Genomic DNA, 22,546 nt, shown 5'->3' on the forward strand with positions numbered 1-22,546 from the left:
GAATCATGCGCTAGCACTCGGGATGCCTAATTACAATATGATGGTTTTTTTTCTGTAAAAATGGATGTGCACTTTCAACTCGCACTCAGAAACATGGAGGACTTATGCACCCACTGGCACATCTTTAAGGTGTATTGGATCTAGTAGTTGAAAGTCTTCCAGGTTGTTTGAAATCGGTTGCAGCAGTTTTTTTGGCAATTGAGCAAAGTAAAGGAATTGTGATGGGCCATACTTTAATTGTTTATGTACCTCACTCAGTTAAGATTCTTTTGACAAGAACACAGCACATAATGAACAGTAGATTGACTCGTTATGAGCAAATTATTCTTGCTGCCGAGAATATTTCCATTCAAAGATGCAACGCTCTGAATCCAGCAACACTGCTTCCAATTTCAGACAAGGTTTGTGAAGGCAGGGAAAATAAAAATGGTTGTGTGTTGGAGCCCGATTGCATCAAAGTGACCAAATATTGCATCAAACCAAGACCAGACATAAAAGAAGATCCATTGGAACTGGCAAATATGATCATATTTGTTGTTTGGTTCTTGTCCTACAGACCAGTACGGGAAACTGAAAGCTGCTGATGCAGTATGCTCTATCATATCCTCCTTACCAAATGTTACACCAGCGCATGTGGAAGAAGTGATTGCCTTAACTCAATAAACTTTAAGACTTTCGGTAGTCACAGAAGGCATTTAGGAGTCCTACAGTTAGGAGTCCTAACTTTACTACTCCTAAAATGATAAAAATCAAATTTTAAGACTTTTGGTATTCACAGAAGGCATTTAGGAGTCCTACAGTTAGGAGTCCTAACTTTACTACTCCTAAACTGAGAAAAATCCTACCTTTAAGACTTTCGGTATTCACAGAAGGCATTAGGAGTCCTAAAGTTAGGAGTACTAACTTTACTACTCGTGGAAAATGAGAAAAATCCAAACTTTAAGACTTTCGGTATTCACAGAAGGCATTTAGGAGTCCTAAAGTTAGGAGTACTAACTTTACTACTCCTAAAATGAGAAAAATCCAAACTTTAAGACTTTCGGTATTCACAGAAGGCATTTAGGAGTCCTAAAGTTAGGACTCCTAACTTCTGTGAATATCGAAATGAGTAAGTGCATTCTGTGAAAACCAAAATGAGTAAGTGCCTTCTGTGAATACCAAAATGGTAGTAAGTTTAGGATTTTGTCTTAAGTTAGTTCTGTGAATCGGGCCCATGATATTTAAGGAGAATTAAAAGCCTGGGAAAAAACACATTAACATGGGCCTGGTTAAAGCCTAACGTTTGAAATCTTTCCTGGTCATTTTTAGAGCATTCATGTTTCAATCCAAAGTAAAGTATGCCACGTCATCATCAGGATGGAAGTAGTTGATACCATAAACTCAAAAGGATCTGTGCACTAAAAGAATCCCCTACTGTGACATATGAACTGAATGTGAGAACTAACATTAGAATAAGTGTCGTGCTTCAGACCTCACAGCAAGGAATCTTAATACTTCTGAAGCATAAAAGGGGGGAGTCTTGCTGAATGGAGACATTTGTAAAGGCTTATAAATGAAACACTGTGAATGTGTTCATAAAGGCGGTATATGCTGCAAACTGCACAGAGGTAGAAAAATAAACAAGCATTGGCATAGCCAATAGGTCTCACCGTTGGGACCTTATTAGTGTTTAGTTATACAGCACAATATCCTTGGTGCAACAACATCAAGTGTTGCATGGTTAAACACTTATACGGTCCCAAAGGCGAGACCTATTGGCTATGCCAATGCTTGTTGTATTTGGTCAACAACTTCAAGGTCGTTCCTGGACTGGATGTTGGTAGGATCTTTGATGCCCTCAAAGTGAACACCGAAATGCCCCAGGACCAAGAAAGGGTTGAACTTGAAGATGTAAGGGGACAATTAGTTTTACTGCTGTAGCACTAGCGTTTGTGTCGAGGAGGTCTGTAGATGAAGGCTCCTCTGATGGAAAAGGAGTTTAGAAAAATATGAAAGACAAGAATCTCCTAGTCGTTGAATGAAAAGAAAAACAAAAATCCAAAATATTGCAATTATATTTTTCATTACAAATGATAGTGACACACACCGCTACCAGTGTCGCCTGCACCATGAAGCGGTAGAACATTCTTGTTTTGGGAAACAGCAATCTCTATTTCAGGATTTGTTGTGGTGTTTAACCAAATTTCTGTGACAAACCAAATATACAGCGATTGGCTTTGGCTATTACCCATCAATCAAATGCTATGTTTGGGAAGAGCAGGAGCATTAAGGTGGACACAATTTACGGTTGTCTTTGAGGAAGTAACATCTAAATGGGCTCATCCATTCCTGAACTGGTGGGGGTTCGAAGATAACTGGTTTACTGGTAATTGGCATGTCTACCAAGCCCGAAATAGTGCCCTGGAGTCACAAAAATCCACAATGACATCAAGCAAAAGGACCTTCAGTGTCAGCTGGAGTGCACTTACAAGAGATAGTATTCTTATGAATAAATAGAAGGGAAGCAATTTGGGAACGTGAATACTTTGTCATTACCTTGAATTCTATTCCAGAAAGACCTTACATAGTCCAGGCTCAGACAAGCTTGCCTATGGCGTGCCTTCACCGCGCACGCTGCGTGGACGCACTGCGCCCATGTTTAAATCTCTGTTGTCGATCAAAATCTAGACCACAACAATGGGAAGTACACGCGCGCCACCTAAGACGGTGGACAAAAGAAATTTTTAAAAAAGACTCACAAAATAGCAACTATCCATGCTGAGAAAATAAGACCTCTCCTCTTGTTCTCTCAACTCATAGAACTTACAAGGGCACTGATCCTCCCTAAACTTAACTATACGGTAGTTATGCAGCCCAGAAAAGTTCTTACATTAAAAACTAGCTGCCTTGAACTCCTTGCTGAAGGGCAGCTAGGTAACTCTGGCACCTTACGGGTTGGCCGTTTCCTTGGTCAAGGCAGTATTGGCACAGTTCCCGACACCAGAGGCGTATACCCGTTATTGCTCCGAATCCACTAGGAGCCGGCATTTGTCTCACCAAGGATTTGTAGCGGAATCTTTTGGCCACACTCCTATTACCTCATCATGGGAAGCGGAGACGCCATCTGATCATCTTCCAGCGACTGCTCTTGGTGAAGCCATACACTGGGAAGAACATTAAACTAAGGTGACATTATTGGAGTGCATGAATGACTGCACCCAACCACATGGTACTACCTGGTGCTTGTGGCTGCCTTAAAGTACTGTGTACCTAGACACCAGCAGCCCACGCCAGAGAATTAGGGCCTGTACGGGTTGTGGGTGTTGTCTGTCCTCAACTCTAACCCCATAACTTGTCCATCAAGCTACCGGCTCATGTCTGAAAAATACACACTTTGAGTCAGCCCCCTCAAAGCCTTTTGCCCACATATACCACACACCCAAATATTGTTTTGAGGAACCCCTCTGCTCAATATGTCAAGTTTATGTCAATTTTCCTCAAAGTTAGGGTGCAATCCTCCGACGCGGAAAAGGAGGCAAGCAGCAAGAAAATGTCTTACTCCGGCAGGCCAATGCCATTGCAATGTGGGCTAAATGTGTGGCACATCTGCTATGTCGCTTTGCTTTCAATTTGTGGCACAAAGTATATGTCTATGCCCCACCTTGTCAAAGAAGATGATGAGCAGAAAATACTGATATACCACAGCCTTATGGACACTTCTGTCAGAAGGTTGCTATGGGAGCAGCAAGAACCATGGATGACATGATTTGACCTGAAGCCTGGGGGACATTTTAAAACCTCCTTGACCTCATATTGGAGATCGAAAAAACTCTTCCATCCCTCCACTGACCCTCATCAGAACAAGGTCACATCCAAGAGCCATCCAAGTTGTGCCGGACAGATCCCAGTCCTCCTTCCAACAGCTGATGCTTTTCAAGCCCCTTTCTGCATCACATCTACATCCCCAGTCCAGGAAGAGGCGTTGCAGAGGCTCAGACACATTTTAGGACTTCCAAAGTCTTCCCCGAGGCTCCCCCTCGTTCCTTTCTTGGACTCAAATCACCACTAATGCATAGGTTCTGTCTGTGGAGGACAGCTACGCTCTAAGGCTCCTTGCGTGAAGTCCTTTCCACTCAGTCCTCTACAAAGCTAAACTAGCATGCCAAGAATCCCTGGCGCAAAGTCTGCCTGACCGTGCTTAAAATAATATGCTCAGTCAGAAGACACATATCAGTGCGGTGTCAGTGCTCGTGTCAGTCCCTCAGAGGACCATTGTAGGTCCATAAACTTAGGAATGGCTTTCCTTCAAAATACGCCCACAAACAAGGCCCATTGAGCCTCTGTGCCCCATGAGGCCCTATTTCCGCTAGCACCCTTCTGCTGATAGTAACTCTTGAGGCAGTACTCTGCAGATGGAAAGGGATTTGTAAGAATTATGACTTGATCTGCACACCACCATTGTATGTTGTTGGAAGTTCCTCTAAAAGTTTGGAGCCAAAGAACTATTTAGGGTTCTCTGATTTTCCCGCCCAATGCCTGTAATATTCATATGTGAATACGAAGATGCCATGCTGCGGAAAAGATGCACGCAGAATCACAGATTCATTGCTAGGTTTTACATACATGTTCAATAGAATTTTAGATCACTTCCATGATATACATTGAGAAGCGGTTGGGCTGTGTTGCATGATCCTTGTTCTAGTTCTCTCTTACTGAAGTCTATTGCAAGTACCTTGAATAGATATTTACCACAATTGTATTGTGTTACAGGACCAAGGTTCTCAAGGCCCACTCCTCTGTGACCACAGGACGTCTCACCCTGTCCCCCGTGCGTCCTTGCAGACGGAGATCTTCCACTCGTGTGACCGGAAGGCAGGAGGACTTCCATTAAACGAGAAGAAGGCGGAGGTAGAAGTGGAGAGAAGCTTGCCACGTGGAAAGCGTGAGGCTGCCAAGCTTCGCCAGCAACTCCTTCCCATCTTCAAACAGCAGGAGGTGGACTTTGTGCTACAGAATGAACAGCGCGAGCGAGACCTCAACAAGATTGATACTGAGCCTGAAATCATGAATTCCACCAGCCACCTTTCCAAACAGAAACACCTCTCCTAAGGATTAATGTCCTCTCACCTAAAGGGGCATCCTCCCTCAATAGGGTACATTAAGAAGCCATTGCACTTTCTTTATGACATGTGTCTCCTCTGCTAGCTATTTGGGGGTGCTGAGCTGGAATATGTTTGAGGCTGCATCTAAACTGGCTGGCAATGTTTGCAGTGTGGTGCACACCCTGGATTCAGATGCAGGGCTCAGCACCTGCAGTTAAGTAATGCAGTCAGAATCACACCGGGGCCTCTTTCTGGACACAAGGCCACTAACCTGTGCTTCGTATCTCAGAGTCTGAAAGGAGGCAGAAAAGAGGCCAGGCTCGTGTGAGAAAGCACATGTGATGTGACATGCAGCGGTGGATATCCTGTTGGCGAGGAGTGCCAGCTGCAGAGGTGGATCTCCTGTTGGCGAGGAGTGCCAGCTGCAGAGGTGGATCTCCTGTTGGTGAGGAGTGCCAGCTGCAGCGGTGGATATCCTGTTGGCGAGGAGTGCCAGCTGCAGAGGTGGATCTCCTGTTTGCGAGGAGTGCCAGCTGCAGCGGTGGATATCCTGTTGGCGAGGAGTGCCAGCTGCAGAGGTGGATATCCTGTTGGCGAGGAGTGCCAGCTGCAGAGGTGGATCTCCTGTTGGCGAGGAGTGCCAGCTGCAGAGGTGGATCTCCTGTTGACGAGGAGTGCTAGCTGCAGAGGTGGATCTTCTATGGCGAGGAGTGCCAGCTGCAGAGGTGGATCTCCTGTTGGCGAGGAGTGCCAGCTGCAGAGGTGGATCTCCTGTTGGTGAGGAGTGCCAGCTGCAGAGGTGGATCTCCTGTTGGCGAGGAGTGCCAGCTGCAGAGGTGGATCTCCTGTTGGCGAGGAGTGCCAGCTGCAGAGGTGGATCTCCTGTTGGTGAGGAGTGCCAGCTGCAGAGGTGGATCTCCTGTTGGCGAGGAGTGCCAGCTGCAGAGGTGGATCTCCTGTTGGCGAGGAGTGCCAGCTGCAGTGGTGGATCTCCTGTTGGTGAGGAGTGCCAGCTGCAGAGGTGGATCTCCTGTTGGCGAGGAGTGCCAGCTGCAGAGGTGGATCTCCTGTTGGCGAGGAGTGCCAGCTGCAGAGGTGGATCTCCTGTTGGCGAGGAGTGCCAGCTGCAGAGGTGGATCTCCTGTTGGTGAGGAGTGCCAGCTGCAGAGGTGGATCTCCTGTTGGCGAGGAGTGCCAGCTGCAGAGGTGGATCTCCTGTTGGCGAGGAGTGCCAGCTGCAGCGGTGGATATCCTGTTGGAGAGGAGTGCCAGCTGCAGAGGTGGATCTCCTGTTTGCGAGGAGTGCCAGCTGCAGCGGTGGATATCCTGTTGGCGAGGAGTGCCAGCTGCAGAGGTGGATATCCTGTTGGCGAGGAGTGCCAGCTGCAGAGGTGGATCTCCTGTTGGCGAGGAGTGCCAGCTGCAGAGGTGGATCTCCTGTTGACGAGGAGTGCTAGCTGCAGAGGTGGATCTTCTATGGCGAGGAGTGCCAGCTGCAGAGGTGGATCTCCTGTTGGCGAGGAGTGCCAGCTGCAGAGGTGGACCTCCTGTTGGCGAGGAGTGCCAGCTGCAGAGGTGGATCTCCTGTTGGCGAGGAGTGCCAGCTGCAGAGGTAGATCTCCTGTTGGTGAGGAGTGCCAGCTGCAGAGGTGGATCTCCTGTTGGCGAGGAGTGCCAGCTGCAGAGGTGGATCTCCTGTTGGCGAGGAGTGCCAGCTGCAGAGGTGGATCTCCTGTTGACGAGAAGTGGCAGCTGCAGAGGTGGATCTTCTGCTGGCGAGGAGTGCCAGCTGCAGAGGTGGATCTCCTGTTGGCAAGGAGTGCCAGCTGCAGAGGTAGATCTCCTGTTGGTGAGGAGTGCCAGCTGCAGCGGTGGATCTCCTGTTGGCGAGGAGTGCCAGCTGCAGAGGTGGATCTCCTGTTGGCGAGGAGTGCCAGCTGCAGAGGTGGATCTCCTGTTGACGAGGAGTGCCAGCTGCAGGGGTGGATCTCCTGTTGACGAGGAGTGCCAGCTGCAGGGGTGGATCTCCTGTTGGCGAGGAGTGCCAGCTGCAGAGGTGGATCACCTGTTGGCGAGGAGTGCCAGCTGCAGAGGTGGATCTCCTGTTGGCGAGGAGTGCCAGCTGCAGCAGTGGATCTCCTGTTGGCGAGGAGTGCCAGCTGCAGAGGTGGATCTCCTGTTGGCGAGGAGTGCCAGCTGCAGAAGTGGATCTCCTGTTGGCGAGGAGTGCCAGCTGCAGAGGTGGATCTCCTGTTGGCGAGGAGTGCCAGCTGCAGGGGTGGATCTCCTGTTGGCGAGGAGTGCCAGCTGCAGAGGTAGATCTCCTGTTGGTGAGGAGTGCCAGCTGCAGAGGTGGATCTCCTGTTGGTGAGGAGTGCCAGCTGTAGAGGTGGATCTCCTGTTGGCGAGGAGTGCCAGCCGCAGAGGTGGATCTCCTGTTGGTGAGGAGTGCCAGCTGCAGAGGTGGATCTCCTGTTGGCGAGGAGTGCCAGCTGCAGAGGTGGATCTCCTGTTGGCGAGGAGTGCCAGCTGCAGAAGTGGATCTCCTGTTGGCGAGGAGTGCCAGCTGCAGGTGTGGATCTCCTGTTGGTGAGGAGTGCCAGCTGCAGAGGTGGATCTCCTGTTGGTGAGGAGTGCCAGCTGTAGAGGTGGATCTCCTGTTGGCGAGGAGTGCCAGCTGCAGAAGTGGATCTCCTGTTGGCGAGGAGTGCCAGCTGCAGGGGTGGATCTCCTGTTGGTGAGGAGTGCCAGCTGCAGAGGTGGATCTCCTGTTGGCGAGGAGTGCCAGCCGCAGAGGTGGATCTCCTGTTGGCGAATGCCAGATGCAGACAGCACCTCTCCAGCTGCTTCTAAAATGGCTGAACACAGACTTTTTCTGGGTCTGAAAATGCTTGAGCAAATAAATGGCAAACAGGGCGCCTGGCAAACCGGTGCATTAACCCTCAGCTGCCCCCCTTCCTATTAATGTTCTCCAGCCCCACTGCTCGAAAAGGCATTTGTAAGTGTTGGGTCTTGTAAAATATTGTGACATGCTACTGCAGAAACCATGATACCAAAACCTGTTCTTACTGAGCGCTGAATTCTTTTGAAGTTTCACATTATGTTTGAATGACCTCTGTTGCAATAGCTCGTGGGGACATAGGGGAAACGATGTGAAAGTCGAGTAGGTACCTGGAAATGTCAGAGTGAAGATGCGGAACAACGTAGAAGGCTCATCACAAAGACAGAAATCCAACTTGATCATAAAGCCTCTGATTTTAATGCTGATTTAATTGAAAGAAGCTTTCCATTGCATTTTTGTTACATTGCAAACTGAACTTTAAAAAAAAAAACCTTTTAACAATAAACAACTTTGAGTCAAATTTTGCAGTTTTTCTGTAGAGCGCCTCATCTGACATATGACCTCTCAGCTTAAAGGTCAATGCGCCAAGCATACATGTTCATTTTAAAAGTAATCACTTTTGCACATGGTCCTAGGAGAATTCATTATTTTTCAGGACAATATCTGATATGGTGTTCATACATTTTCATGTGTTTTAGGGTTTACAACAGAAGTGGGGGAAACTGAAAGCCAATCTGACCAACTCCCCAAACATCAAGGGTGCCTGGGCCCCCTGCGGAGAGTAAAAGCTCACCGAGTACATTATTCTGAGGAAAAAGAGAGCGATCTTTACAGAGAAAGCTGCTCCCTGCATAGCTTAGGACTGAGGTAAAAAGGCGAATTCCTGCAAATCTGGTCAAGCTTCCAGGTAATGGGTCCACCAGTAGTCCATGTCTTCAGGACACAATGTCTTTAAGGGCAGAGCGAAGATCTGGGAAGGAAAATTTGTAACCAATTTCTAGCGTCCTCTTGGGAATAACCTTCTGGCCCTTCAAGAGCATGACCCCGCGTTCCCTCCCAAAAATAGCATTGACGGCAAACTCTGGAAAAGGGATGAAAGCCGGACGCCTTAGGACCGAGGCGAAGCACTGGGTAAACTCTGCATTTGTGGCTGTGCTCGGGGCCACCCCATTTAGAACCCCATGCACTGCTTCCGTCTCCAGGGCATGGGTGAGGACTCCGGCCATGTCTGCCACGTGGATCCAGGGGAAGTACTGGTGCCCAGAGCCGATGGCGCCTCCCAGCCCAAAGGAGAAGGGCCAGATCATGTTCGAAATGGCACCACCGTCCTTACCAAGGATGACACCTGAAGGGAGGAAGAACAGGTAATGTAACATGTTAGTAAGACATTCCTGCCGCGGTTTATCAATTCTGCGGTACGTTCAGGGGGCACTCATTGTGGCCTGCCTTCTACTAAGTGACAACCTCATTCATTTCCTTCCTCAGAATCAGTTTTACGATGAAGAGACCCTCGTTCCCACTCTGCAGTTTCTTCCCCCCATTCTCCGCTCCCTGGTTCTTATGACTCTCTCTTCCAACAATACACACATGAGAACTTCCCACCAGTTGCACCCATCTCCTATATTTGAGCTTAGTTTCTTTAAATGCAGTTGTATAATGAAGACAGGTCTCTATTTAAGACAACTACTTTTGTCATAAAAATAACCATCCTTGGCTTTGAATGTTTTGGAAGTATCTGATGGGAACCTATTGATCCATTCAGCTTTGAGACATAAAGAACTTTCCCCTAAATTCAACGATATCATTCGCTTTCCCTTCCTAGAATGTCCATCTGCAGGAATTACAATCTGTCGGCAGAGTTGCCCAAGTTTTATTCTGAAAGCAACTATTTAACAAAACAAGAGGAAAATGAAGAGCCTCCCCTGCTTTGCTTCCCCTGTTCAGACAATCACTTTCTTTTGCTTTTCCATCTCCTTTTTGATCCTTTCCATTTTTAATCTGTTATATTCCACATGCTACAAATTCTCTTTATAACCTGTAGAATACTTTGCGAAACTTCAATTTGGACATGATTAAACAAACCAGCTCTTTTCCACCTGAAAATGTGAGAAACAGAGAGGTAAAGTGCTGCTTCCTTGGCTAGCAGGAGGAACTAACCTAGGAAACAGAGGCCTAACTTTACTCACTACTGCATCAACCCCCACTAGATGTTCAACAATATTATGCTTTCCTTCTAATACATTTTTTTTTATTTTTCATTCGGTTACAAATCTTGCCTCCCCTTCCACATTCCTGGTGTACAGTATTCGGATTTCCTTGTTCCTAACTTGCATTACATCTAGTATTCAACCCCCAGAAAGGCCTACACCCTTCAGTATTAAAACGTTTCTAAGTCGTTCCTTCGTCTTAATGCCCTGTCCTTGTTGTCTGAAGAATCCCTGGGGGAGCACCCTTGATATAATGGGCTTTTCCACATCTGCTGCCTTATCTCCAACCATGTTCCTATGCAAGTCCCACTCACATGGTCTCAGTTGTCCTTCCTGTCGCCTGACTTAAATTTGTCCAATCCCCCCAGGATCACTCAGTTTTTTTTATGCCCTGGAAATCCCACACGTGTGTTTTCTGGAGGAGAATAATGCGTGGATTACTTACCGGTTATCGTCTGATTCCATATTACTCAAATATTGCGCTTACGTGAGGGAACTCACCAAGGTCACAACTACCAAGCACCTTTGCCCCCACCCCTTTTTTAAAAAAATATCTCCATCCTCCGTTTAAAAGGGGGACAGAACGACGGCTCATCCTGATTGGACAATAATCCACACACACTGCCAATGAAAAGAAGTAGAGAGGTAAAGGAAGCAATAGGATGAGGAATATGGAATTAGAGTCATGAAGGCTAGCAGTAAGTGATCCAGGGAGAACCTCCTCAGCCATTCCTTACATATTGCAGGAATGCCAAAGAACAATAAAGAAGAGTTTAGACGATTCATGCAACAGTTCATGTAATAAATCAAAACATACATGAATCTGCTAATTACAGTTCTGACCCCTGAGCTAAATATCTGTAATGATCAACAAAAGTAGAATTCGATGTTCAGATTGCTGCAGCACAAACATCACCGATGTGAACACCACCCCGCTCTGCCCAGTGGCAGCCATCCCGCCCAATGGCGGCCATCCCAATGGCAGCCATCCCGCCCAATGGCAGCCATCCCACCCAATGGCGGCCATCCCGCCCAATGGCAGTCATTCCGCCCAATGGCAGCCGTCCCGCCCAATGGCAGCCGTCCCGCCCAATGGCAGCCGTCCCGCCCAATGGCAGCCGTCCCGCTCAATGGCAGCCATCCCGCACAATGGCAGCCATCCCGCCCAATGGCAGCCATCCCGCCCAATGGCAGTCATCCCGCCCAATGGCAGCCATCCCGCCAATGGCACCCATCCCGCCAATGGCAGCCATCCCGCCCAGTGGCAGCCATCCCGCCCAGTGGCAGCCATCCCGCCCAGTGGCAGCCATCCCGCCCAGTGGCAGCCATCCCGCCCAATGGCAGCCATCCCCTTGGTTGAACGGCTCTGGGCAGAACCTGGAGGCTCAGCATTGGGTTTTGTGTAGGAGAAAGAGATGACCCTCTTCATCCAATGGGATCATGTAGAAAGTTGAGATGTTTCCCCTTTATTGGCCTGGCCGAAGTTAACAAAAAGGGAACCACTCAATCTAAATTCAGCCCGAAATGGACAAAAAGATTTTGACTGCTCTCACCAAACCCAAAAGCCATTCAGAGTTAGAATAAGATGGAAGAATAAGAAGAACAATCTCTTGAGAACTGTGGAAAATAGAATTCACTGTAGGAATAACATAACGTGTGTTTGTAAAAGTGCACGTTCGCCCAAGGGTATCTTGGCACTGAATAACAGATGTTTATTGTTACCCAACTCAATGGTACTCATTTTATCGACCTCAGAAGGATGAAAGGCTGAGTAGGCCCACCAGGATTTGAACTTGTGACCATGAGGTCAAACACAGGCCCCCACAGTGGACGTGTTACGCCACTAAGCCACCAGACCCAGAATGAATTGTGGACTAAGCTTTAAAACAATACGGTCATCAAAAATCGTTGGGGGGTGGGGAGAGTTACAGCTCAAAGCAGAAAGTTCACCCAATCCTCTGGCTGTGACTAACGCAACGAAATAAAGCCCCACCTCTAAGGTCAATCTTCTTCTTTGATAGCTTTATTTCGGTCAATGACCATAAAAGCACAGATAAAATATTTACATAAGCATAAAATACATAAATAATCATCATTGAGATAAAAAGTTATTAAACAACAGTTATCAAAGTAGCAACAATGAACAGTAAACATATTCAATCACTAAGAGGGACCCAACGCCTTTAGAATATGGTTACGTGTATGCCAGACATTAGTAAGAAATTTTGTTAGCGCGAAGACAGTTGGACCAGAGACATCACATTTCAAAATCCTGTACATTGGTGCATATTCCCTGCAGCCCATATTCCTTATCAGCGGAAGAAGCCAGTAATTTCGTGCTGCCTTGTAGGCTGGGCAGAAAAAAGCCACATGCAAATCAGTTTCCTCCTTAGCATCACAAGCCGGGCACTGCTTTGTAGTAGGAGCCGTTGACCATGTGCATGTGAAGGACCGGAAAGGCAGTGTGCTGTATCTCCATTGGAGAAACAGCTTCCGGGCCAGTACAGGGGAAATAGGATCTAATACTTTCTCAAACCTGTAAGAATCCTTGCTTTGCAGAAACACAAAGGATAAGGACCCCTGTGCCTGAGTGGCTTGGGTCCTGGCTATTTTGTGTTCATGGTATACATTAGCCAGGGACTTTTTGGAAATTTTTAGTGCGGCTTTCGCTGGTTCAGTCCATAAATCGGGGAGCCCTATTTCCATACAAGTGGCTTGGATGTTTTTGACCCAAGGGATAATGAGCACTTTTGGGTGGTTCAGGAGTTCGACCAGTTCCGCCCGATATTCTGCAAGATCATTACTGCTCCACAGCCTACGCCAGAATGCTATGGGTCTCAGGCTTATTTCATCAGCTAACGGTCGTAGGCCCAAATCAAGCCTCAGGGGGAGGAGCGGGGTGCTGGGCGGGAGTGCGGTTATCTGTCTTATAAACTTATTTTCCGTTATGGAGAGACTCCCGCAAGGCGTATGGCCCCATATTTCCGCCCCATACATTATCGCTCCCCTGGCCTGGGCCTTGTATATCTGGATTAGTGCCCCCAATGGACGGTATGACGAACCAGTCATCATCCGGGTGATACCCCCAGTAGTTTGCGTGAGTTTAAGGTTAGCCCTACTCTGGTGGGATCCCCAAGTCATCGTTTCGTTGAGGGTCACACCGAGATATTCAAAGGTGGCCACTCTCTCGAGCCGTACAGCTCCCAAATGCGGATTTGGTCGCAATTTTTGTCTCGGGTTCAAAACCATGAATTTGGTTTTTGCCGCATTAATTTCCAGCCCGGTCAATCATTTTAAAGAAGTGGATGCCAAGGGCTCAAAAGGAAGACCCTGAGGTATCCAGAGGGAGGAGCCAAACCTGGGGCACCAATATTTCCTTCAACAGAAGAAACCAATGTCTCCAAGGCCAAAAGAGTCATCAGAATAACCTCCGCCTCCTCCCTCCGAAATCGTGATAGGAGGAGGCAAGCGATCGGGGAAATCAGATGGAATGCACGCAGAAGCTATTTCAGCAAAGGGCATGTTAAGGCAGCCACACCCTCTGCCTTCTGATCCCTGAACCTTGAAAAAAGATGAAAGGAAGGACATCGCAATGATCCGAAAGCAAATTTATTTTAGAATTGACAAATTATCTGAAATACCTCCCTCGCAATCCTTAAATTCTAGGGGGATGGATCCACTCTGCGTGCGGCGTCTGCAATAGCGTTGACCTTCCCTTACATAGGAATCCCTCCGAGATGCCAGCTTCTTCTTAGTCTGATATATTTAGAACCGAACGATTCAGGGAGGGGGAATCCTGTTCCAAACTGGCTGTTTGGGCGCAGCATTGCTTCCTCATTGTTTAATCTCACTTCCATATTCTTCTGGTAGATCCTGGATTGAAACTGCTTTGAGTTTTCTCTCCAATTTGAAGCGCTGCATATTTCGTAAGCTCTCCAAAGACTTTGTGCCGAGATGGAGTTCGGCACGGCTCCCTAACCCTTGATGATGGCTTCCACCGTCACTGTAACTGGGAGGGTGGAGACATAAAAGAGAAATCCCTCTCTCCAAACTGAGAGGTGTCAACCACAAAAGGAGATGATCCCTTTGAGATTGTGACACTGGACTAGGACGGTAGAAATGATTTGAGGGCGGATCCTGCTGTTGCGCAGAATGCAGAGCACAAGAGGACCAAGATGTCGACAAATCCAAGGGGCCACAAACAGACAGGCTGCCTGTTAAACAACAAGACAACCTCAGTGCCTCAAGCATTTTGTGATATACGTATTCACTGAAAGACCAAAGGTTAAAGTAACGTTATATTTAAGTGAATTTCTCAGTGACAACATTAATGTCTTGAAGTAAAAGTAAAAACATAGAAATTCAGCAGATGTAGCTAGTAGCACTCACTATAACTTGCGTTCCGCCATGCACTGCTTATGACCTCACATATGACATCACTCATGACATGTTCTGTGACATTACTTTTGACATCATCCAGGCTTTTTTTTTTTTTTACACATTGCTCAATAAACGTGTATAGCTTTAGACCTGTAAATATAAGTACAAAATAATTCAGAAAAATATAAGCCCTGATAAATGCCATCCCAGAAACAACTCCCTTAGCAGTAGAAAGTATGGGTTGCGAACCACATTAACCCTTTACTGTAGGAGAGTAGGATCTCCTTCACATGTTTACCCCCGCTTTTTGCTGGTGTTTCACTGTTTTTCGACTTTAGTCTGGCTGGGACCCTGCTATTCATTGCCCCAGCCTAGCTGCTTCCGCTCTAAAATGATTCCATGTACTTTAGGTACAGTTCAGATTGGATCTGAGGTGCCCTTATAAGTCCCTAGTATATGGTATACTATGTACCCAGGGCATATGTACCCCAGAGGCCTACCAGCGGCTGAAGCATGTATTATGTCACCCCTGGAAAGCCACCCAAAATGACACCACAGGTCTGCTACTGCAGCCTGGGTAAGGTGGTGCATGAACCCCTTACTGTGATATAGGTTACCTATATCACTATATATATATATATATATATATACACACATATAAACCTATAAGTCACTCCTGTGGCAGGCCTTATCAATCCTGAAGGCAGAGTGCTTGGTTCTTATGTGAGAGGGTGCCCCTGCATGAGCAGAGCCCTTCTGCAGCGTTCGGAGACCCTTCTCTGATGCTGTTTGTAGTGCAGCCTGACCATATACTCTTAAGTGCATTATAACCAAACGGTAAATGCTAACTTTGGACTGGCTGCATGCAAACATGTCGTGTTTGGTGTCAAAGACCTTGGAATCATACCCCCACACCAGTAGCTGGTGTGAGAGTATGATCCCACCCTTCTAGAGGGAGAGACGTGACAGCACTGGTATACCCAGTAGAAACTTAATAGAGTCCTGGCATCACAAAATGGATGCTGCAGCCACAGACACAAGTCTGGCCTCCTACTGCTGCCCGAAACTCCGGCAGGGGAGGCCTGGGCAATAGGTTTCCTGTCACAGGGAGGTGTAACCACCTCCCAGACAGGATTATGTGTATTGGGGCTGGGAGGGAGCACTCTCCGAGTGCTTTGAAGTCCTGCACTGGGGACACATATGGTGTTCCTGTGCATGGTCCAGCTCAGACCGGTTCAGGGGCTTGCAGCCCCTGCTCTGGCGCGAAACTGGACCAAGGAAATGGGTGTAGCCACCCCTCTTTCCAAACCCTCCCATAGGTGGGTCCCCAGAGCTAGTCCAACCCCTTCCTTAGGTATAAGTAAGGAACCTCTGTAACCAGAACTTTAGATTACCCTAGATGAAACTCTGAATCCGAATCCTGGACCTTCGACGCTCTGCTAAAGACCAGAGGACTGAAGAAATCTCCCTTGGGGTCAAGGAGTGACTCCCCTGCTTGGCAAGCACCAACGAAGCAATTTGCCGGTCTGCATTTCCGAAGCTCCCTCCTGACTCCAAAGTATTTGCAGCCCAGGAAGAGGATTTCCAGACATCTCAGAGGCCGACCCGAGTCCCCAGCAAAGCAGAGACCCGCAGCCCTCGTGAGTAGCGTGGAACCAGAACTCCTGGTCACTGTGCATTTCTGCAAGTGCATTGACTTCTCGACGTCTCTTGAAGTTGTGCTTGGGCTGACTTGTAGCTCCCACCTTGAGCACTGAATTCACCGAAGATTGTCGGCCTGGTCATTTCGAGTGACCCGTGGGCCGCCATTTTGTGTTTCGTCTTGAGGTCCCTTCACGATCCCTGGTCCGTTGACTGGTGGGTTCCTGAGGGGGTAACTTTGAATTTCCTTGGGCATCCCCGGTTGCCCCAGACGTGCCCCGACTCCCTACCAAGTGGTGAGTCCCATAGACCTTGCTGGTCTGCACCGAAGCATCTTTCTCATTTCTTCGTGGGTTGCTGTTGCCAAGGCTTGTTGTGTCCAATCCGGGCACCGACGCTGCAGCACTCGACATCCTTCGTGGGACAGCTCGAATCCAGCTCCTGGTCGTCCTCGATGCCTCCTGGTCCTCGTGGCTGAAAAGTCAAGTTTCACCTCTTTCACCTGAAATCACCCAACATCGGTGGGCATCTGTCCATCGCCTCCCTGGTCACTGGCTAGTGACCCAGACTCTGTCCCCTCTGCTTTCAGGTTCTTCTCATCTTCAATCCAGGCTTGGATCTCTTCGGACACTTCGCATCTTCACGGCAGCAGCACTTCTTCGCCAGCTCCCATTGAAATCGGAGACGCGACCCGACACCAAAAGACACCTATGCACCCGGCTTCCCTGGGTGAGGTAACACGAGTACTCCGGTGCTCCCGTGGGTGCTTCCTAAGTCCAAAAGGGTTTGGTCCTGACTCATTTCTAAGTGTCCCTAATCTTTAAAAATCTAACCACGATTTTCCCCATAGGAGCTAACGGGAGCTCGCGGCTGTGTTCACACACTGCACACGGCCCCCGTGGGTCCCCTGTGTCACTATCTTGGGTGGTTCCTTGGGGTCCCAGCGATTCTACAGGTTCTAGGCCTTGTGTATAGTTAAGTTGTGGTTCTTATACCACTATTTTAGTATATGATTTGGCTCGCCCCTAGTACCTGAAGTGTATTTGTGCTATTTTACTGTGATTATTGAAGTGTAACTTATGCGTTTTGACCTCTAGTCTCATAAAGAGACTAGGACGGTGTGCTTAGAAATAAATACATATATTTTATATATATATATACCTAGTGTGGCTATCTTTTATTTAGTGACACAAGAGATTATAGACTGGTAAAACAAGCTGCTTTACATTGATTCAAGACTTAGCCTGAAGGCTGCTCTCCATAGCTACCACTAGGATAGCTTTCAATAAAGGTTGTCTTTAACCTATAACCAATAAGGGGTTGTTTGGACTGATACAAGCTACCCACTATAACTAGTGGACAGCATATATCAGGCCAACTTCTCACATTTACCATACACTTTACAGGTAGCTTAGTTCACATTAACAACTAACCACAGATATATGGAAAACCCTCACTAGATACAGTGTTCAATCCTTAAACACCTGTTCAGAGCAAGTCAAGTTCCTAAAATACTGAACGTCTCTTCCAAAAACAATGCCCTATCCCGGAAAGTTTTATCTGTATCAAATCCCTTACAGTCACCGAACCTATATTGAGAAACTATGTTCATATAAGTAGAGAAGTTAATACTGTAAACTTAATTCTATGGAAAGAGTTTATTCCATATCAGATGGTTTGGAGACCGTGAAAATCTCATGACAAATATACTCTAGAGTAATAAAACGTATCTACTAAGCACAGTATACACTTTAAGCAAAACTTGTCCAAACATTGGCTATTCACTTAAAATAGCCACGTTCTGAAGGTGCTAAGGATCATACTACCTGCAGCCTCCATACTGTGGTGAAAACCTTACAAATAGCCTCTTCTGAAGCACATCAAGCACATGTACATAGGTTAATACCTAATGCACATTCCTCTATGATAAGTAGAAATTGCCATGCTGAGATGATTCTGTCTCATAACTCAAGGCTGCTTAAAATTCTTAGTTTGTAGTACGTAGAATCTTTGCCCTGCTGGAAACATTTTCTGCAGTACCAAAAACCTTATGTGGAACATAATGAACACAAGTCCGCTGTCACCTGCTCACAGAGTTAAACTCTCTTTAATACAAAGATTTATAATTTGTTCAATACCTCTACACACCTATGGTGCATTAGGAGCACATGCGTTTTGTAAACACTTATGTTTACAAACGTATGACTCTCGCAAAACGATTGTGGGGCTCAAACACACAATCCCTGAGTGGACTACATGGAGTTGTACTTCCTGTCTCACAAATATCTCAGACCATTCCATATGTGTGTGTCCTCCGGATCTCTGCCTCCCATCGGCGTTGGCCTGCTGTCCAGTTTGAAAAGGGTGCTGCACTAATGGCTCTATAAATGTCAGAAATCAACTCCCTGCCATCAATCCTAAGCAGATAACATTTCTAAAAAAGCAGCCATGGGGTGAGAAGCCCCCAATCGCATGCTTTTGTCGGTCACCTCGGCTCTCATTTATAAGATTTTAGCGTAGGGCAGTGCAGCAAGGCACATTCCTGCGCTGCCCTATGCCAACGTGAAAGGGCAGAAATGTATGCAGAATGCAGCCCACATAGAAAGAGGAAACAAAGAGAAGAAATATTTCTCCTCGTTATGCCTCACCTCGGGAGGTCTAAGGATTTGGCACTTACCCAGGTACACATTCATTTGTACATTTGGGGCAACATCAAAGTGCATGGGTGTTGCAGTGGAAAACCCACCACAACCCCCTTGAAATGCCCCCTGGGTGCAGAGTAAGGTGATGCAGTGATTTGATGTGCCAGCAAACATTCAGGGGGTTGCTTCTGGCCAGATCCCCAGGCCACCTCCCCGCTGCTGCTGCAGCTCAAGCGCTCCACTTGAACTCACACATCAAACTCTTTCTGCCAACTTTCAAATCGTTTTTGCCACACTTTTGCCTCCTTTTACCTCGCTTTTGTCTCAAAGTTTGCCTCCTTCTAACTCATTTTTCTCACTTTTGCCTACTTCCAACTAGTTTTTCTCCTAACTTTTGCCTCCTTCTAACTCTTTCTCCCCAACTTTTGCCTCTTATAACTCTTTTTTTCCCCCAACTATTGCCTCCTAACTCGTTGTCCTCCCAACGTCTGCCTCCTTGCAAGTTTTGCAACTTTTTGCCTCCCTCTATCTAGTCTTCTCCTAACTTTTGCCTCCCTCTAAACCGCATTTTCTCTGCGTTTTTCCCACGCTTTCCCTGCTTGCTTTGGCGCTACAGTGCTGCTCTTCCCCCACTTACCGCCTCCAGTCTAGTGCCCCTCCCCCATACCAGGAACTTAATTAACAAAGAGCACAGCATGACCCCACTAACCAGGTCTCCAGGACAGCTCCCCTCTGCTGCTATAGCTGGAGCGCTCCACTCGAGCTCACACATTGAACCATTTCTAACAACTTTCAAATAGTTTTTGCCACACTTTTACCTTCTTCTAACTCTTTTTTCCTCCCAACTTTTGCCGCCTTCTAACTCGTTTTTCTCCCAACTATTGCCTCCTTCTAACTCCTTTTACCAACTTTTTGCCTCCTCTCTAAACTGCATTGTCTCCTTATTTTTCTCATGCTTTCCCCGCTCGCTTACGCGCCTTCGGCCCCACTGCCCCTCCTGTTGACCCTGCCTAGCGCCCCTACCAGGAACCTACTCCATGTAGGCTGCAGCACATGCGCGCCGCTGGCGCACCAAAGGCAAGCAGCAAAACACACAAGATGATGGACGGAATGTTGCACATTGGCAAAACATTCACCCACAGATCTGGGTTAAATCCATCGTTTTTTTGCTCACCACGGCACCCCAGTTCAGACATGGCCATATGCAAATCAGTCTTGACCCTGTGCCTCATGGGAACAGTCCGGCCAGAACTGGCAAGCCATGTCTTCCCTGGACCAGAATCAAGCATCCTAGGATGGGTTTCGGGGTTTCAACCCTCTTCAGCCAGGATAGCTTGACTCTAGTGGCATAGTGAGCATGCGACCCACGTCTGGGCATACCCTTCCCACATAGGGCGAACAGCAAAACACACAAGATGATGGACAGAATGTTGCACATTGGCAAAACATTCACTCCCAGTCACAGATCTGGGTTTAATCCATCGTTATTTTGCTCACCACGCCACCCCAGTTCAGACATGGCCATATGCAAATCAGTCTTGACCCTGTGCCTCATGGGAACAGTCCAGTCCGAACTGCCAAGCCATGTCTTCCCTGGACCGGAATCAAGCATCCTAGGACCGGTTTCGGGGTTTCACCCCTCTTCAGCCAGGATAGCTTGACTCCAGTGGCATAGTGAGCACGGGACCCACGTCTGGGCATACCCTTCCCACATAGGGCGAACAGCAAAACACACAAGATGATGGATGGAAAGTTGCACATTGGCAAAACATTCACCCCCAGTCACAGACCATCTGCACCCAGAACCAGGTACCCACAATGATAACTGCAGCTGTGCATCCCCACACTCAACAACAGGACCCTTCTCCTGCCGACATTGCCTCTTCTCCAGCAACATTAGAACGACCACCAACAGACCACAGCCCACCCCTACTAAGCCAGGACAACTCAAGTGCCTCCTGATCACTCCACAAACCTGCTACCGAAATCTGGGATACCTTCACCTCCCTCACCTCCGATGTTGTCTTTCTTACAAGACCTGGCTCACCCCTACTTCAGCACCCAACATCGCCAACGCCATACCCAATGGACACAAGAAGATACACCGGGAGTGCATCAACAAACACAAAGGTGGAATAGCCATCATCCACAAATAATCCCTCCACTTGGAACAGCTCAATTTCCAGCTCACCTCAGATGGCAAGACCACCATCAGAGGCACCTTTGCCTGCAGACCACCAGGACCACACTCCACCTTCTGCGAGGCCATTGCGACTTCATTGCCCCTCTGGCCATCAACTCCAAGAACTACGTCTTCCTCTGAGACCGCAACGTTCACCTTGACAACCCCTTAACAGCCAACTTACTCGAGAGCATTAACAACCTCTGCCTCTCCCAACTTGTCACCAACCCCACTCACATCGCTGGGCACATGCTGTACCCCATCTTAACAGCCAGCAATAGAGTCCGGTACGGCAATGCCACCGAACTCACACGGCCGGACAACTCAATCATCCACTTCTCCATCACAACTGCCCTGACACCCTCACTAACCAGACTAGCACCTCCCATAGGAGCTGGAGCAAGCTACCTGAAAACCTATGGACCAACACCCTCCGCTCCTCCTCTCCAGACCCCACTTCCAACCTCAAAGTGGCTGTCAAAAACTTAAACTCATGGATCACCAAATGCACCAACTTAGTTGCCATTTCAAACCCGGCAAACCAGTCAGACCCTCCAAACATACCAGCTGGTACAACCTGGTACTAAAAACCACCAAATGCAATTGCAAACTACTGGAATGGATTTGGTGCAGTCGCAGAGAGCCAGAGAGACAAACAGCCAAGACACCTTCAATCTGGCTGTCAACAACTACCACCAGTGCCTGAAAGACAATAAAAGTGACAATAAAAGAGACTCCCTGCCTGCCTGCCTCAAAGCCAGCTCTAACCACATCAAAAAAACTCTTCAACATTGTCCACGAGTTCTCGAACCCCTCAGCAACCGAACACACAGTCACTCTTTCCCAAGATCTCTGCAGACTTTTATCACTACAAAATATCCACCATCTACTAAAATTTCAAACCCCAACCGCCTGTCGCCAGCATCCTCAACCACACTGACTCCCACTCAAACTTCAGGATTACAACATGGGACCAACTCACCACGCAGGCCACCTCTGCCATCATGGGCTCCATCAACTCGAGAGCAATCAGGGACCCCCTGCTCAAACCACATGTTCAACATGGGGAACACCACCAGCAAAAAAGTCACCACCATCTTCAATGTCTTCAACACCTCTGCTGCCTTCCCAGAAGAATAGAAACACGTGGAAGTCAAAATGTCATCCACAGATCCAAACCATGTCAAGAACTACCAGCCCATTTCCCTGTTCCCGTTCCCTGCCAAAGTTCTGGAAAAAGCCATTAATGCCAACTGCCTGGCCTAGTAATTCTTACTTTTACACAGGAGCAGAATAAGGACTTCTCCTACTGTCCTTCCTGCCCTTTGAGATATAACTGGACACCATGAGTGCCCCCTGTCTTCATGGTAGTCTTCTGGTTTTCTTCTTCTGCTTTTGGGGTGCTCTACTCTTCTGTTTACTTGCACCAATTTGTTTATATGTGTTCTATTGCAAGAGTAGGAAACTAAAAAGTAAAAAAGATGACAAGCATTACTCGTTGTACATTGTTATTATACTTTCACTGAGACACACTAATCTCTCTTGCCAACTTCCATAGAAACCAGCACTGC

At 47.7% G+C, this 22,546-nt stretch overlaps 1 protein-coding gene across 1 annotated transcript in view; it reads right to left on the minus strand.

Moving 5' to 3' along the window:
• Window positions 1–8,317: 8,317 nt before the first annotated feature.
• The window catches only part of SDR39U1 (short chain dehydrogenase/reductase family 39U member 1), a 71,982-nt gene continuing 57,753 nt past the window's right edge, over window positions 8,318–22,546 (minus strand). The window contains exon 6 of the mRNA XM_085642668.1: window positions 8,318–9,268. Coding sequence (XP_085498794.1) covers window positions 8,859–9,268 — 410 coding nt within the window. The 3' untranslated portion in view covers window positions 8,318–8,858. The remainder of the gene's footprint in view (window positions 9,269–22,546) is intronic.

Source organism: Triturus cristatus, chromosome 1_1, assembly GCF_964204655.1.
Source record: "Triturus cristatus chromosome 1_1, aTriCri1.1, whole genome shotgun sequence".
Classification (NCBI taxonomy): domain Eukaryota; kingdom Metazoa; phylum Chordata; class Amphibia; order Caudata; family Salamandridae; genus Triturus; species Triturus cristatus.